At 34.5% G+C, this 14,916-nt stretch overlaps 1 protein-coding gene across 6 annotated transcripts in view; it reads left to right on the top strand.

Annotated features, from left to right (window-relative positions):
• The window catches only part of qki2 (QKI, KH domain containing, RNA binding 2), a 54,265-nt gene extending 39,349 nt beyond the window's left edge, over window positions 1–14,916 (top strand). The window contains exons 5-9 of one of the 6 annotated variants that reach the window (XR_007894284.1): window positions 1,422–1,509; window positions 2,244–2,540; window positions 3,321–3,386; window positions 5,847–5,921; window positions 10,511–14,916. Coding sequence is in view for 4 of the 6 variants with exons in the window: in XM_051667205.1 (XP_051523165.1) it covers window positions 1,422–1,509; window positions 2,244–2,540; window positions 5,847–5,921; window positions 10,511–10,527 (477 nt within the window). In the remaining 2 variants the exon portion in view is untranslated. Of the gene's footprint in view, window positions 1–1,421; window positions 1,510–2,243; window positions 2,541–3,320; window positions 3,387–5,105; window positions 7,321–10,510 lie in introns of those variants that run through there. The other 5 variants (XR_007894283.1, XM_051667205.1, XM_051667208.1 and 2 more) reach the window with 5 other exon arrangements.

The following is a 14,916-nucleotide window of genomic DNA, read 5'->3' on the forward strand; positions in this document are numbered from 1 at the left end:
TATGTCATTTTGATTCAAGATTACGAGGTAAATTGAAAAAAAAATATATAATAGCAAATATGCGTGGATTAATCCTTCATAATAAGACTAGTAACATGCATTAATAAAATAAAAGAGTTAATTTTGATTTCATGCCAACTTTAATGTTTTTGTCTTTTGGCCTGAATGAATCAGTCAAGTGAAAAAGAAATGTGTTTATAAATACACTTTATATACACTTTCCCTTATGCATTCATTTAAATTTAAACTTAAAATCTTGATCCACAAAAATCTAGTTACATTGTCATCAAATTCTAGCAATGATAATGATCCCTAATACACAGACTCTGACTAGTAGTGGATATTCACAAGCTTCAGTCATTTGTCTGGCAGATCTCTGCAAAGTAAGCAGAGAAAAAAGTGATGTGTGTACACACACACACACACATACACACACACTGATCCCATTTTGAAAAGCCCTGCTTTTCTTTCGCTACTCCGCTTGCTGACATAGTTCATATTATTCTGTGGACTGTTTGCCGTGCTCTTTCCTGACCCGCTCTCTAATCAAACTTTTCAGTCCAGGAGCTTGATGAAACTTAGTTGCTGATCTTTCCCTTTTTGTGCTTCTCACAGCTGGAAATGTTTATGCTGTCAATGCCGTCATTTCAGTTTAACTTTATTAGCATTAACAGATAAATGATCAGTAAAAAATAGAAGGATTTAGATGGAACTTCATTATTCACTTGCAAAAATCATCATTCAGTTACGTGCAGTACTGACCACTTCAGAAGACGTGAAGTGAATTGAGAGGGGAAAGTTTGTAAGATAGTACCGATGTAGAGTGTTGAGAATGAAAGCAGAGAGGACAGGCGTTGATCCCAGCACCGGCCGTTGAGGGTAATGCGATCTGTTGCTTTAACCTCTTTGCTCTTTGGGGCTGGCTTGTTTGAACAGTGGCAGAGTAAATCATCCGCTGGTTGTTAGCAAGCTTGAAGCCTTAGCATCCCTATCGCCCCACTTTACCGCAACAATTAGGACAGCAGTTCAACTGACTGAGTATAGATACTATGATCTATGACAGTTTATATGGACTTCTCAATTTGAAGGATACAAATGACTTTAACAGTTGTCAGTTGGTTCAAAATTCAAAGAAATTTGAAAACAGATAATGTTTATTATCCATTGACCAGGCTGGCAGTATATTTCCAACCATATGTTGTGTAAATAAAGTATTCATGTAATTTCAGCAATTTTGTGAATGTCTCAGTTGTTTTATATATATATCGGCTATTGGCAACTCTGCTCTCTAGATATTATCATCATCTGCCATTGAAAAACCTTTATTGGACGACCACTATTAATAAACAAGCTAAACAGTGCGTGAAATTATTCCTAACTGTTTTCTTTTATAGTAAATGTTGTTTCTTGTGTGTGTGCAGGCGGAAGGTGAAGACAGCTTGAAGAAAATGCAGCTGATGGAGCTGGCCATCCTCAACGGCACATACAGAGACGCCAATGTCAAGTCACGTAAGAACGACATCACCAGCCTCTGTTCACCTGTACAGTCTCTATTCCCCTTCTATAGCCATCTCTTTTTTTCTTTTTCTTTTTCTTTTTTTTTCTTTCTTTATTTATTTATTTATTTATTTTAAGTAATTTCCTTTTTTTACATTACTTTCATAATTTGACCTCTTTGGTTTTAGAACATGTAATGCATAAGGGACCTTTTTCAATGCATTTTTAATCTGTATGGGCAGTTTTTGTAAATAGTTTTTCTATAGAAACATGCACCGGACCAACATCTTTGACTGTTGTGCCTTATCTCACCGTTTTTAAATGCTGTGTCAGATTAAAAACACTGTTCTGTTTGTTGGGCTGCATCTAGCATTTTTTAGCGCAACAACGCTTTCAGCCCTCAAATGCTTGCTGTTGCTTGTCTGTTCTTATAGATGAATTGATATACAAACATATGGATAGTTAAAAATACTAAAATATGTTTAAAATAGTTTGGGAATGTTGATGTCCTACAGAGTGACATGCTATACTCCATCTATAACTACTTTAAATAGCTAATTCATTGCTTATTCTTTTATAATTATTATGCATGCCATTTTTATGACCTCATTAATTGGGAAACATTTGAAAATTCATGTCACTCTACACAACAGTTGCCTGTACTTTCCAAATTCCAAAAATGTATGGGAAGGATTAGAGATTTATTTGGACCTAATATTTGCTCTTGTGCGTCTCACTCTATTTAGAGGCCTTGGCTTTCTCCTTGGCCGCCACCGCACAAGCTCCCCGCATCCTCACAGGCCCCTCCCCGGTGATGCCCAATGCAGCTCTTCGTAACCCTGCACCTGCTACCCCAACCCTCATGCCCCTCATCCGACAGATCCAGACCTCCGCCATCATGCCCACAGGCACGCCCCACCACGCGACCCTCGTACCCCAGACCCCTGAGTCAGGCATCATCTATGCACCCTACGACTACCCCTACACCCTCGCCCCTGCAACCTCCATCCTCGAATATCCCATTGACTCCAGTGGTGTTTTAGGTGAGTTTTGAGTGTTTCTTCTTTAAAGGTATTGTGTAGATTATGCATTAAAAGGGATAGTTTACCCAAAATGTTTTTATTATGTTGTCATTTACTCACTTTTATCCAAAAGGTATGACTTTCTTTGTTTCTTTTGTTAGACAAAATGTTAGGGACGGACAGCCTCAGTCACCATTCACTTTTATTGTATAGGAAAAAAAAATGCAGTGAAAGTTAATGGTAACATTCCACCTAATCTCCTTTTGTATTTTGTGGAAGAAAGAAAGTCATATGGGTTTGGAACAGCATGAGGGTGTAAATGATTACAGAATTTTCATTTTGGGGTGAACTATGCCTTTAGCAGAATTTGGAGTTAGGGCTGTGTGGTATGATGGTGTGTGTGTGTGTGTGTGTGTGTGTGTGTGTGTGTATATATATATATATATATATATATATATATATATATATATATATATATATATATATATATATGAAAATAAAATGAAAAATAGTCAAGAAAAGGTGGAACTTCATAAAGGAATATTCCAGATTCAATACAAGCTGAGCTCAATCGACAACACTCATGGCATAATGATGATTACCACACACACAAAAAAAGCAAAAATCGAGGTCACAGTGAGGTACTTGCAATGGAAGTGAATGAGGGGCAATTTTTGGAGGGTTTAAAGGCAGAAATGTCAAGCTTATAATTTCATAAAAGCACTTACATTTATTCTTCTGTTAAAACTTGTATATTATTTGAGCTGTAAAGTTGTTTAAATCGTTTTTGTGGGATTACAGGGTTTTTTCGCCATTAGGTCATCATGGCAACGAAGTTGTAAAATTGGATATAACTTTACACAAAAGGTTAGTAAGCAATTTTATCAATCTTAAATCATGTTAATATGCATATTGTTTACATCTTGTGACTATACTTTTGAAACGGTATTTTAACGTTTACGGATTGGCCCCATTCACTTCCCTAAGTGTCTGTAAACTTAGCTGTCTGTAGCTTTTTTTAAAGAAAAGGAGGGACGAGTCGAAATGAATTTTTATGGCAATCAACATTCTGCCACAAATTTTGTTGAGTGATCTTAACTTGTATTGAACCCGGAATATTCCTTTTAAGAACTGTAACACAAAGCAGATTTTTGTTGTTTATTGGCTGTTTTACTACAGCTTCAGATATGGCTAATCCAATCAGAATTTAGAGACGAAAGTTTGGAACTATCTGCTTAATAATATTAGTTTTAAATCTTTTGTTTTTAACTCGAGTGTTACATAATGTGAAGCTGCTTGTGCACTGATGCCAGATTATCATTCATTTGTTATGAATAATCGTATTATTTGGTTTGCATCCATTGAGTTCCAAATAAAATGAGAACGTAATCAAATGACATGAAGTATCTTTTATATGAAAAATATTCCATTCACTGGACTATGCAAAAATATGCATAACCGCAAGGTTATTTAATATATAATAGGGCAGGGTATTGACACAGATTTCCCGATTCGATTCTGATTCACAAGCTCTCGATTCAATTAAATTCTGATTTCGAGTCGATTGAATATCAATTCAGATGGGTATATTTCAGTTATGATGTCCCTTTTGCATACATATAAAAGAAATTCTCCCCCAGCTAATGCTGTTAACCTTCTAAGTAGGTACATTATGAAAATATTAATTTTACAAATTATATTTTATTTGTTTTAAATAATTTTGGTCACATTTTTATTTATTTTTTAAATCAGTAAATATGATATTATATTTTGCTACATGTTTATTGTTTAATTGCATAATTTGTACTATTTACAAGTATTTACATTTAATTAGTTAAACACGTGCCAAAAACCGGTACTGTTTCTTTAAGAAAGCCGGCATTTCTGTAAAGAGCGTCTGTAAAGTGCAGGTTAACAAGAGAGACTCGAATGGCTTTATCTCATCTGTGCCATTCATGATTCGAATTAAATATTTATTTTTTGTTGTTTTTGTTCAATATCTGGCTGCAAAGAACAGAAAGGGTATTAAAAAAGACATTATTCAATGACAAATGGGTCACGTAGATATCTTTTTTTTGGACACCTATTACACGGAACAACCTTTACTCTCAACACGATGAAAGGATCTTGCTGCTGAATACTCCATTATTGTACTACACAATTCATTCACTATGAGTGAAATCTAAACATTTACCAGCCAGTTGCCAAATGTATACATTTTTAGTCGCATAACGTGAAATTTGGTTGCAAATGCAAGTGATTTCCTCTCATTGTGTGGTGGGCTGCGCATAGTGTAAAAGATCGATCTTGGGAATTAAGAATCGATATCGAGATCTTTCAAATGAAGATCGCGATACATTGGAAAATCTATATTTTTACCCACCCCTAATATATCATTTCATTTTTCATGAATTCCCTGAAAAAATTACAATATCCTGATATATACTGTTACTGTGAAATAAAATTACTCATACCATGATATATGATCTAGTTTATACTGCACACTCCTATTTGGAGTACAATATTTTTCCTCATATGCTCAGAGATCTGGTGGACTAACTCCAGCATTCTGTCTTGTCCTTGTAGGTATGGCTTTCCCAACAAAAGGCTAGTAATGCTCAGAGGTTTAACAGTCTACAACCCATACGAGTGTTAAAAAAATGCTTTGCTTTACAGCTGCCTTGGAACAAAAAAACAGCAAATGAAGAAACTGATTTAATTTTTCAGAAACGAAAGACTAAAGTTTATTACTAATGTTTACACTAGTCTTAACTGTTTTTGACTTATTAAAAATTGATATTTTAAGAAAAATACTGATAATTAAGCCTTTATTACATTCCTCTGTTTGAAATGTAATCTATATTTGTTTAGCTTGAAATATTTGTATTACTTATTTTCCTGCAACTGTATCTTAGATATTTAGAGAGTGATCAGTATTATTGCTACTATAACTTGCTTGTGAAAAACGTTCTACAAATGAAATAGCTTGTAGTGAATTCAAATGACCTGAGGCATATAGTATGTTAAGAATTATTTGTTAGGTGGAATACAAGGGCTCTATGGTCATGGTTTAATTTAAAGCATTAAAAAGTTGTGTTTTTATGGAAATACTTAGAATTACAGTAATGAGAATTTGTCAACGGGCGACAGCATATGATGAAATTTTACTATAATGGGGCCCTTGGAATTGTTAAAGAGGAAATATCACTTGTGCCTTGTAATTTGGTCTTACAGGCCTTTTTGTGAAGTGTGATGTAGTTTTAATGAATTTTAATGAATAATCTGATGTTAATTTTTGTTTTGTTGGCAATGTTGCGCTTTGAGCAGGTGCAGTGACTACTAAAGTACGAAGGCAGGATATGCGCGTCCATCCTTACCAAAGGGTAGTGACCGCAGAACGAGGTTAGTTTAGCTCCAGTGTTCAAGCTGTGCAGTGTGTATGTGTGTGTGTTTGCGTGTACAGATGTGTTTTATCTTCTTGGGTATGCTGATTACACTTGTCTTTTTCATTGCATCTCATTCAATACAAAGAGAGGAATCCTTTATATTCACTTTTAACCTGCCGAACATACAAATCATCCCAGCATCATTTGTAAGTTGTGCTTTGATGCTGTTGTCATGTGAGTTATATACCAGTGGGACTGACCAGGGTTCATTTACTCATTAAACCTGCCATCCTGGTAATGCATTGAAACTGTAAGTGTTATCAGCTTACTCATTATATTCTGAGCATGTTCTTGAGGTCACTGAAGCAAAGATTAAAAAAAAAAATCATACTGTACATAAAAAAATTATAATTTATTCATAATAGGTCATAACAACCTGTGATGGCTTATGACAACATTCCAAGCTCTGAGATTTATTGTGACCTAAATAACTTCAGCACTTAAATGCATTATGTGATAAGACAAACATGATCTAAAGCTAAGTGTTGGAAAGTATGTATCTAAAAAGATATAAAACAACTACTTTTGTTGCCACAGAACATTTATGGCGTAAAATAGACTGTGCTCTGTTACACTGATGACATTGTGATGGCCTTTGGGCTCATAGTCAATGAAGGGTGATGGAGCTAACCTGATTGTTTTCCTCATTTGTCATTCCATTCTCGATTTTGGTGTAATATTTAATTTTTTCAGATAATTGTGTCGCTTAAGTGCATTAGTGTCCAATTTCTTTTCAACTTCCTTTTTGCCATTCTGTTCCATTGAAACATTGTTTTGGCAGCTTTCAAAGAAACAAGTTTGAAATTTTGCCTTGTGAATAATGGGGAAAAACTTTACAAGTTTAGGATTTGGAGCCAAGTTTTTATTTAACTCATCTGATATGAAAATAACATACAAAACATATTTATTGTGGTCCAAACTAAACTGATCAGCATAAATACAGTTTAAAAAAGGGTGAAACTATAATGCAATGCATGTTTCTTCCAATTTACAGATAGAAGTATGCTTAACTGTATTTATTGAGCAAATTCAGTATTGACTATTACTTCAGGCCTGTTATAAGCTGTTTATGGCTGTAGTTCAGTGCATACTTTGATTTTGTCAAACTCTACGTTTTTTCCCTCATCATTTGTAATGCATTTTTTTCATAATGCATTCTTTAGTACTCGTACTGTTTGATTTTTATTTTCATTCTACATATTTTTTTATTTATACCTTTTTACTGCAGTTTTTATGTATAGATCGATTGATTGTTATCGTTTAGGGTAAAAGTAATATGTTTGTGGCCAGAAACATTGAGCATATTCATCTCAAAATCTTTCAAATCTCTTAAATAAAAAATAAACTAAATCTAAGGGAATTACAGTATCAGCTTTTAAGACTGCTCTGTAATGAAACTGATATTAATCTCATGTTAAAAAAAACATGTATGTGCCAAAACTGTATATATAGGCTAATCACTATGACTCCTGAAAAAACTGTAAATGTGAGAATCTACTGATCAATGTAAGTGAATTTTACACCCATAAGTCCTTAACAAGTCATCATTTAATAGACCAATATGACTGACCAATTTAATGCATAACAATTGTGAAATTGAACAAAAAGTCAAATCTGTCTTGTCTGACTTACTACCTAAAGCATTAGAAAAATCTTTGAGCATTTGTAAAAGGTTCCTGAAAAGAGCTGGACATTGAAGATGCCGTTAGCTGATGAAGTTTTAAAGGGATAGTTCAACCAAGAATGAAAGTTCTGTCATTTACTCACCTTCATTTGTGTCATTTCAAACCAGTTTGACTTTATTTATTACATTGAACACACAAGTAGAGATTTTAGGGTGGTTTGCACCAATAAGGATTTACCTTAAATTGAGATTAAATCAAGATTTACCTGATCATCCTGTTGCACCTAAACCTAAAAATAATCAGGGTTACATTTAAACCATCATTTTGATCCTGGTTTAAATGTTACAGTTAATCTAGATTAACTTTAAACCAGTTGCTCCATTACTTGAACTCTGATTTTAATCTCAGTTAGGAATTAATTTAAAACTTGTATCTTTAAATTTTAAGTAAAAATAAAGAAAAACGACCTACAGTTAAACATGAATGACTGGGCAGTCGAAAAGTGGATGTGCCATTGGCCCTCTGGGAGATGTTAATTATAATATTTAGCCTATGTTTATTATGGCTGTCGGCCATGATGCGTGCTTTCAAGTTGTTGACTAGTAGTAGACCATACTAACGGTATACAGCTAGGTTCAGAATCCATCATGGCAGACAAAATTAATCCAAGGTGAATGTTTTTATCACAGGTTAAAACTTTTAATTTCTGTTTTGTTCAAACGTATTTAAAATTAAGTTTCACAACTTGAAATAAAATAAACCTTGGATCAACAAACACTGGGTTGGCACTAAACTCTTAATTTAATCCTTAATGGTGCAATCCACCCTATAAGTGTGTTCACACTGCTCTCTTCCATATACTAAAAGTGGGTGGTGACCAGGGACTGTTGAGCTTCAAAAAGGACAAAAACACCATAAAAGCATCATAAAAGTAGTCCAAATGACTCATGCACTGTATTACAATCTTTCTGAAGCCATACTCTAGCTTTATGTGAGAAACAGAATTAAATTTAAGTTGTTATTCACTTAAAGTCTTGCTTGACAGCCATGGTCACCATTGACTTTCATTGTGAGGAAAAGGGCACCTTGGACATTTTGCTATAAATAACTCCTTTTTGTTGCTCGCATATAATACGGCTAATGAAAGACATGAAGATGACAGAACGATGACTGAATTTTCATTTTTGGGTAAACTTTCCCTTTAAGGGATCTCCCCTTCCATTCTTTTGAAATGTAACTGGTCTCTTTTGAGATTTGAGAAATGTTGACGATAATGTTCAGGGTATAGGATGAAAAATTCCTAGCACTTGGTTTGGGTAGTGTCACATAAGACAGACTAGACAATTATGAAGGTTAAACTTGTTTGAAAAGGCAAGTCATCATATACACTGCCTGAACATATTTTTGCTCAGTGCATAATCCAGGCATTATTCAGGTGTTATGGAGTGTTTATGATCACTTAAACTTTCCATTCAAGAAATTCCTCGTCGTAGAAATATGGCACAAATAGTTTGCACTGAAGATTTGAAATCACCAGCTCCTAGTCTATGACACTCAGACAGAGCGAAGTGAAATGAGTAAAAAAAACAAAACGGTAAAACCTCATGAGATGTTAAGATGTTTATCAAAGCAGGATGGTCACACACTAGGCTAGCCTGTTAGCACAACAACAGATAAACAGAAGAAATATTCCATTTTTGGTTTGTTTGTTTCTTGTTTGATGTTTTGCAGCAAGCTTCTTTTTTTTTTATTTCAAATGTATGGAAAAGAACATAGTTATCATATGTGGGATCTTTTGAAGATTAGTTTTATGAAAAGCAATATGTTTTAACTATAAAGCAAAAACATTTATGAAATTTTATTGTATTTGTAAATGAATAGGGAATTTATACTAGTAAAAATGTAGGCTTAGAGAACAATGCCATGTTATTTTTCCCTAAGAGGGGTACTTTATTCTTTTTAGGATTTCATACCTGTGACAGTCATGAGACACTGTCTTATAAGCTATAGGCTAAGAGTTTATCAGCTTGCGAAACAAGTAGATTTGTCTTTCTAATTGTTTTCTTGTGTTAGTGTTGTTATAGCCCTGAAATATCATTGTTTTATTAGCAATCTGTATTTTTTTTTTTTTTTTTTTTTTTTTGTAAATAGTTAAATTTTAAAGCCAATAAAATTTGAGTACAAAAAAAAAAAACAGAAAAACAGTTTTTGTATTGTGTAGAATTCTTTCTGGTTAGAATATCGCTCTCTCTTCTCTGGGTTTTTCCTCAATCACATCTCTGTAACTACTCATGAATCCATATAATTATCTCTAGCAGCTTTGTGGCTTTGAATTGAACCAGCACTCTAATGCTTAATAGCAGTCTGAGGATTGTTCCTCTATGTATTTGCATCTCTTAATCCTGGATAGATATGCCTTTACGCCTTGCCGTCAGTTTTTCCAATTACCCAAACACTATTGACTGCTACTAACTATTAAGTGCTGTTAGTTTGATTTGTAATTACTTTGTAATTGATTTGCCTCTTTGCTTCTTTAACCATTTTCACCTGGGAGATGGGTTCTGGGGCAAAATCATGAGGCCTTCATGATTTTGCTGTCTTAACGTAGTCCAGGGATGTTCAACTCCAGTCCGGGAGGGCCACTGTCCTCCAGAGTTTAGTTCCAACCCTAATAAGCACGGTTAGGGTAGCTAAACTCTGCAGGACCTTGGCCCTTCAGAACCAGAGCTGAATTGTCCTGATATAGATGTTGAGCATTTCTCTCTTAAAGTAGCTGTAATTAGTAATGTCATATTGTCATCCAACCATCACTAGCTGAAACTAATCTCCTTCTCTATCTTTTTTCTTTTGTGTCCGTTTTGTGTCTCCTTTTTTTTTTCGTTTCCCTTCTTGTCTGTCCATTTTATCTCTAACAACCCAGCCGCCACCGGCAACTAACCAATGACCCTCTGAGCTCTCAACTCTTCACCCAATGATGACCTGACCATTGCCTGCCTGCTGACCAGTTCTCTGGCTCTCGTCCTTCGCTTCTATGTTTTGGCGGCCTGCCAGCGAGCCCAGCAGCTTTAAATGCTTAACACAGCCGAGAAGCCGTGATGGCCCCACGCCACCACCCGCAGAACAGAATTGCTCCCCTTCTCAAAACCGAGGACCTCCTTGGTCAGGTGACCTGGGCTACTCAGCCTGCACTGAAGTGTCAAAGCAATAACACTGTCTGGGCAAAACCCCACTGTTAGCCTTTCACACACTAAATACACACACATTTGTATTGATTTTTAAAAATAAATGGTTGAGCATTATGTTTAAAGGTATAGTCCCAAAAATGATAACTTCTGTCATCATTTACTCAATCTTTTGTTGTTCCAAACCTCTATGACTTTCTTTCTTCAGTGGATCACGGTCATATGGGTTTGGAACAACATGAGGGTGAGTAAATGATGACAGAATTAATTTCATTTTTGGGTGATCTGTCACTTTAAATCTCTTAGTTTGTGCACTCACAGTCTCTTATATTTCTCATACCATCCTGAAGAGTTGGAAACAAAATAACACATTTGAGTAAATAATTGGTGGAACCAGCTATTTAAAACTGACCTCTAGGTCCAGATGTCCATAAGGGATGTAAAAGCCATGCTTGCCTACCAGCTTTTTATTCGTAGAGCTGTTGAAATGCATCCAGACGCATGAACAAGTGTACAAACACTGAATATCAATTGATATCTTTTTGATATGAGGGTGCTGCACAGGAAATTACTATATATTTTTCACAGGTGATCATTTTTGTATTCAGAAACAGTATTGTTTAAATGTGATGAACAAACAATGTTTATTTCTTTACAATGACAGACAAATTTTAGAGACCAAAACGGTGTCTTTTTTTTAAAATCAAACAAACAAGTGCCTTATTTTACACATCATCATCAATTACAAACAAGTATGAATGTCCATCAGTGTGTTATATGCCAACATATCAGGTATTTCTCTTCAAGTCGTCTTTATGATAATGAAAACAAGGGGTGTACAGAACTAAGTTGCAGCCATTACACTCATACTAGTTTTTTAACCCTCTTTTTTAATTGTATTTTATTTTTCTTTATGAATAGTAATTAATAGAGTTTTACTCTGACTACATTTTGAGACCTTTATGCTCGCTATCTGTTTGTTTTTTATATTGTATGTGTACAAGCTCTCTAATATATTAATAGATCCATAACTACATCTGTTACACAAGCAATTAAGCCACCAACAAACTGGGCATCATTAGTAAAACTGTTATTATTTGGGATAATTGCACGAACCTTGTCAAGTCATGTTCTGGCCGTATTTCACACCAAAATCACAAGAAATAAATTTTTTTAAAAATCTTAAAGAAAACACATTTTAGGATTTCTTGCATTTGTTACATCATATTTATGACAATTAAGAACATTTCCCACCAAAATTCGCATTACCATAATGCAGAAAAATATGTTATTTAAACTGTAAAGTATTTGGGCATCATGGTAGTATTTGTTGAACTGCCTTTTGTTCTGTTTTAAATACAATTCTACTATTTTTGTATTACTATATTACAGAAATGAGAACCTAATGAGAATAACTATTGAGAAAAATAGGAATTGCCAAAAAAGTAAAATATTTGGACACACTACTGTAAAATAATCTTAATTGTCCTAAAAAAATAAAATAAAAATAAAAATACAGTGGCAAGAAAAAGTATGTGATCCCTTTGGAATTAGCTGGTTTTCTGCATCAATTTGGTCATAAAATGTGATCTCATCTTCATCAAATTCACAAGTATAGACAAACACAATGTGCTTAAGCTAACAACACGTAGTTATAATCTTTGTTGTCTGTACTGAAAACATCCCATTATTGCTGTGGAAAAAGTAAGTGAACCCTTGGATGTAATAAATGATTGATCCACTGTTGGCAGTAATAACCTCAACCGTGCGTTTCCGGTAGCTGCGGATTAGACCTGCACAACATTCAGAAGGAATTCTGGACCATTCTACCTTACAGAACTGCTTCAGCTCAGCCATATTCTTAGGATGTCTGGTGTGAATGGCTCTCTTGAGGTCATTCCACAGCATCGTTAATGGTTAAGGTCTGGGCTCTGACTTGGCCACTCCAAAAGGAGTATTTTCTTTTCTTTTTTTAAGCCATTCTGTAGTGGATTTACTTCGATGTTTAGGGTCATTGTTCTGTTGCATCACCCAGCTTCAGCTGGCACACAGCCACCCTGACATTATCTTGTAGGATATCTTGAGAAACTTGAGAATTAATTTTTCCCTCGATAATGGCAAGTGGTCCAGGCCACGAAGTAGCAAAGCAACCCCAAATCATGATGCTCCCTCCACCGTTGAGATGATGTTTTCATGTTGGTATGTGGTGATGATCTTACGCCATACATAGTTCTGAGTGTTCTTCCCAAACAATTCAACCATGGTTTCATCAGTCCACAAAACATTTTCCCAGTAGCATCCTGGAGGGTCAAGGTGGTCTTTGAAAAACTTCAGGTACACAGCAGTGTTTATGTTGGAAAGCAGAGGCTTCATTCGTGGTGTCCTGCCATGGTCCACATCAGCAGATACTTCTTGTAATAGTAATTGCAAATGTTTGAGTGCTTTTTATAAATCAAAGCACCTCCCACACCTCCAATCTTGTTTCATTAATGGGATGCCAGGTTTGCCAACTCCTGACTCTAATTAGCTTTTGTTGACATCATTAGCCTAGGGGTTCACATACTTTTTCCAACCTACACTGTGAATGTTTGAATGATGTATTCAGTATGTACAAGAACACTACAATAATTTGTGTGATATAAGTTAAAACAGATTGTTTTTTCATTATTGTAACTTAGATGATCAAACCAGATTTTACGACAAATTTATACATGAATGCAGGTAATTCCAAAGGGTTCACATACTTGCCACTTCTATATATTACCATTTTTATTTATTGGTAAAATGTGTTTTCCATAAATTTCTAAATTTTTCACTATACATACAGTATATTTCAAGGAGCATTTATTCAATTAAGCAGGTTAAAAATGATAAAGGTTTGGAGTTAATTAGCACAAAACGTTTTACTGGTTATAACAGGTTGGACCCCTAATGAAGAATTTAATTTTACCAGAAGAGCATATTTGTGACGGACATCTCACATTTCTTCATACCTTTCTATGCAAATGATTTTCATTTAAAAGTGACTAAATACATTTCCCCAGTTGGTCTTCCAGTTAAATTTTCAAACCATTTCAGAACAGAAGAATGAGGAGAATAAAAGCCTATTAACAAACTAGAATTACACTTTCCAATGTGGTTATCATAACTGGATTTTGTGAAGATACATCTCCTTTTTTAATAATATTGGTTATATTTATGCAGAGCAAATGCAAGATGTTTGAGGTTTTTGCAGTTGCTTGTAATTTGTTTATTAACCTGGATATTGCTAAAGGAAAAATTCTGCAAAGATGGAATTTGTTTTTACATGGATCTTTTACCCAGTCAGTTAGACAAGGGACTGGAGTTGTTTGTTTGTGTTTCTTGTGGTTTTATCGTTTCTTTCATTTCAGTATTATGTCAGTGTGTGCAAGTATGTGTGTCATTGTGTTTACGGTGATTGTTTGAGTGAGTGTTTAGTGTATTGTAAATGCCAATGAACTGCAACTCTCCATTCAAGGTTTGATTATTATTGTTTGTTTTTTGTTTGTTTGTTATTTTGCAAACCCAAGCAGCTCCCTGCATTGGAGAATATACAGTCCTATTTATAACCATTGTAACATTTTATAATGTATTTTTCTATCATATTTTGTATGTGAGAAATAACATTAAATCACATTTCCAGATACGAAAGTATGCCTTATTAAAAAAATTGGTATTTGAGAGAAACACTTTCAAACACTCGATATTTGTATTTTTTCCGTGATTATATAATTCCATAGGAAAATATTAAAAAAAACAGTTTGATTATGATATAATGAACAACATTTGGTCCCAAGCTCACTCAAAGCAAGTGTTACAAAAGTTGTTATTATTTGCTGGGGTGTTCAGTTTGTCATTTTTGCTTTGCCTCTGTGCCTTATGTAAATTGTAAGCTATTAACCATTTTAGTTAATTTGATTAATTTTTTCTTGACGATTGTACTAACATTTGATGGTTTCTATACATTAACCCCGTCAATAATTTATTTTGTCTGCTTTGAATCTTTAGAACAGGAGATGTGTGAAACTAAGCAAGAGTGTTTTACTGACTTTGAAATATGCTGGACTAAACTCTGTACTGAGAAGCAATAGCCGAATATTAAAATCATAGTTTTAAAAAGGAA

This window comes from Myxocyprinus asiaticus, chromosome 32 (assembly GCF_019703515.2).
Source record: "Myxocyprinus asiaticus isolate MX2 ecotype Aquarium Trade chromosome 32, UBuf_Myxa_2, whole genome shotgun sequence".
NCBI classification, from domain to species: Eukaryota; Metazoa; Chordata; class Actinopteri; order Cypriniformes; family Catostomidae; genus Myxocyprinus; species Myxocyprinus asiaticus.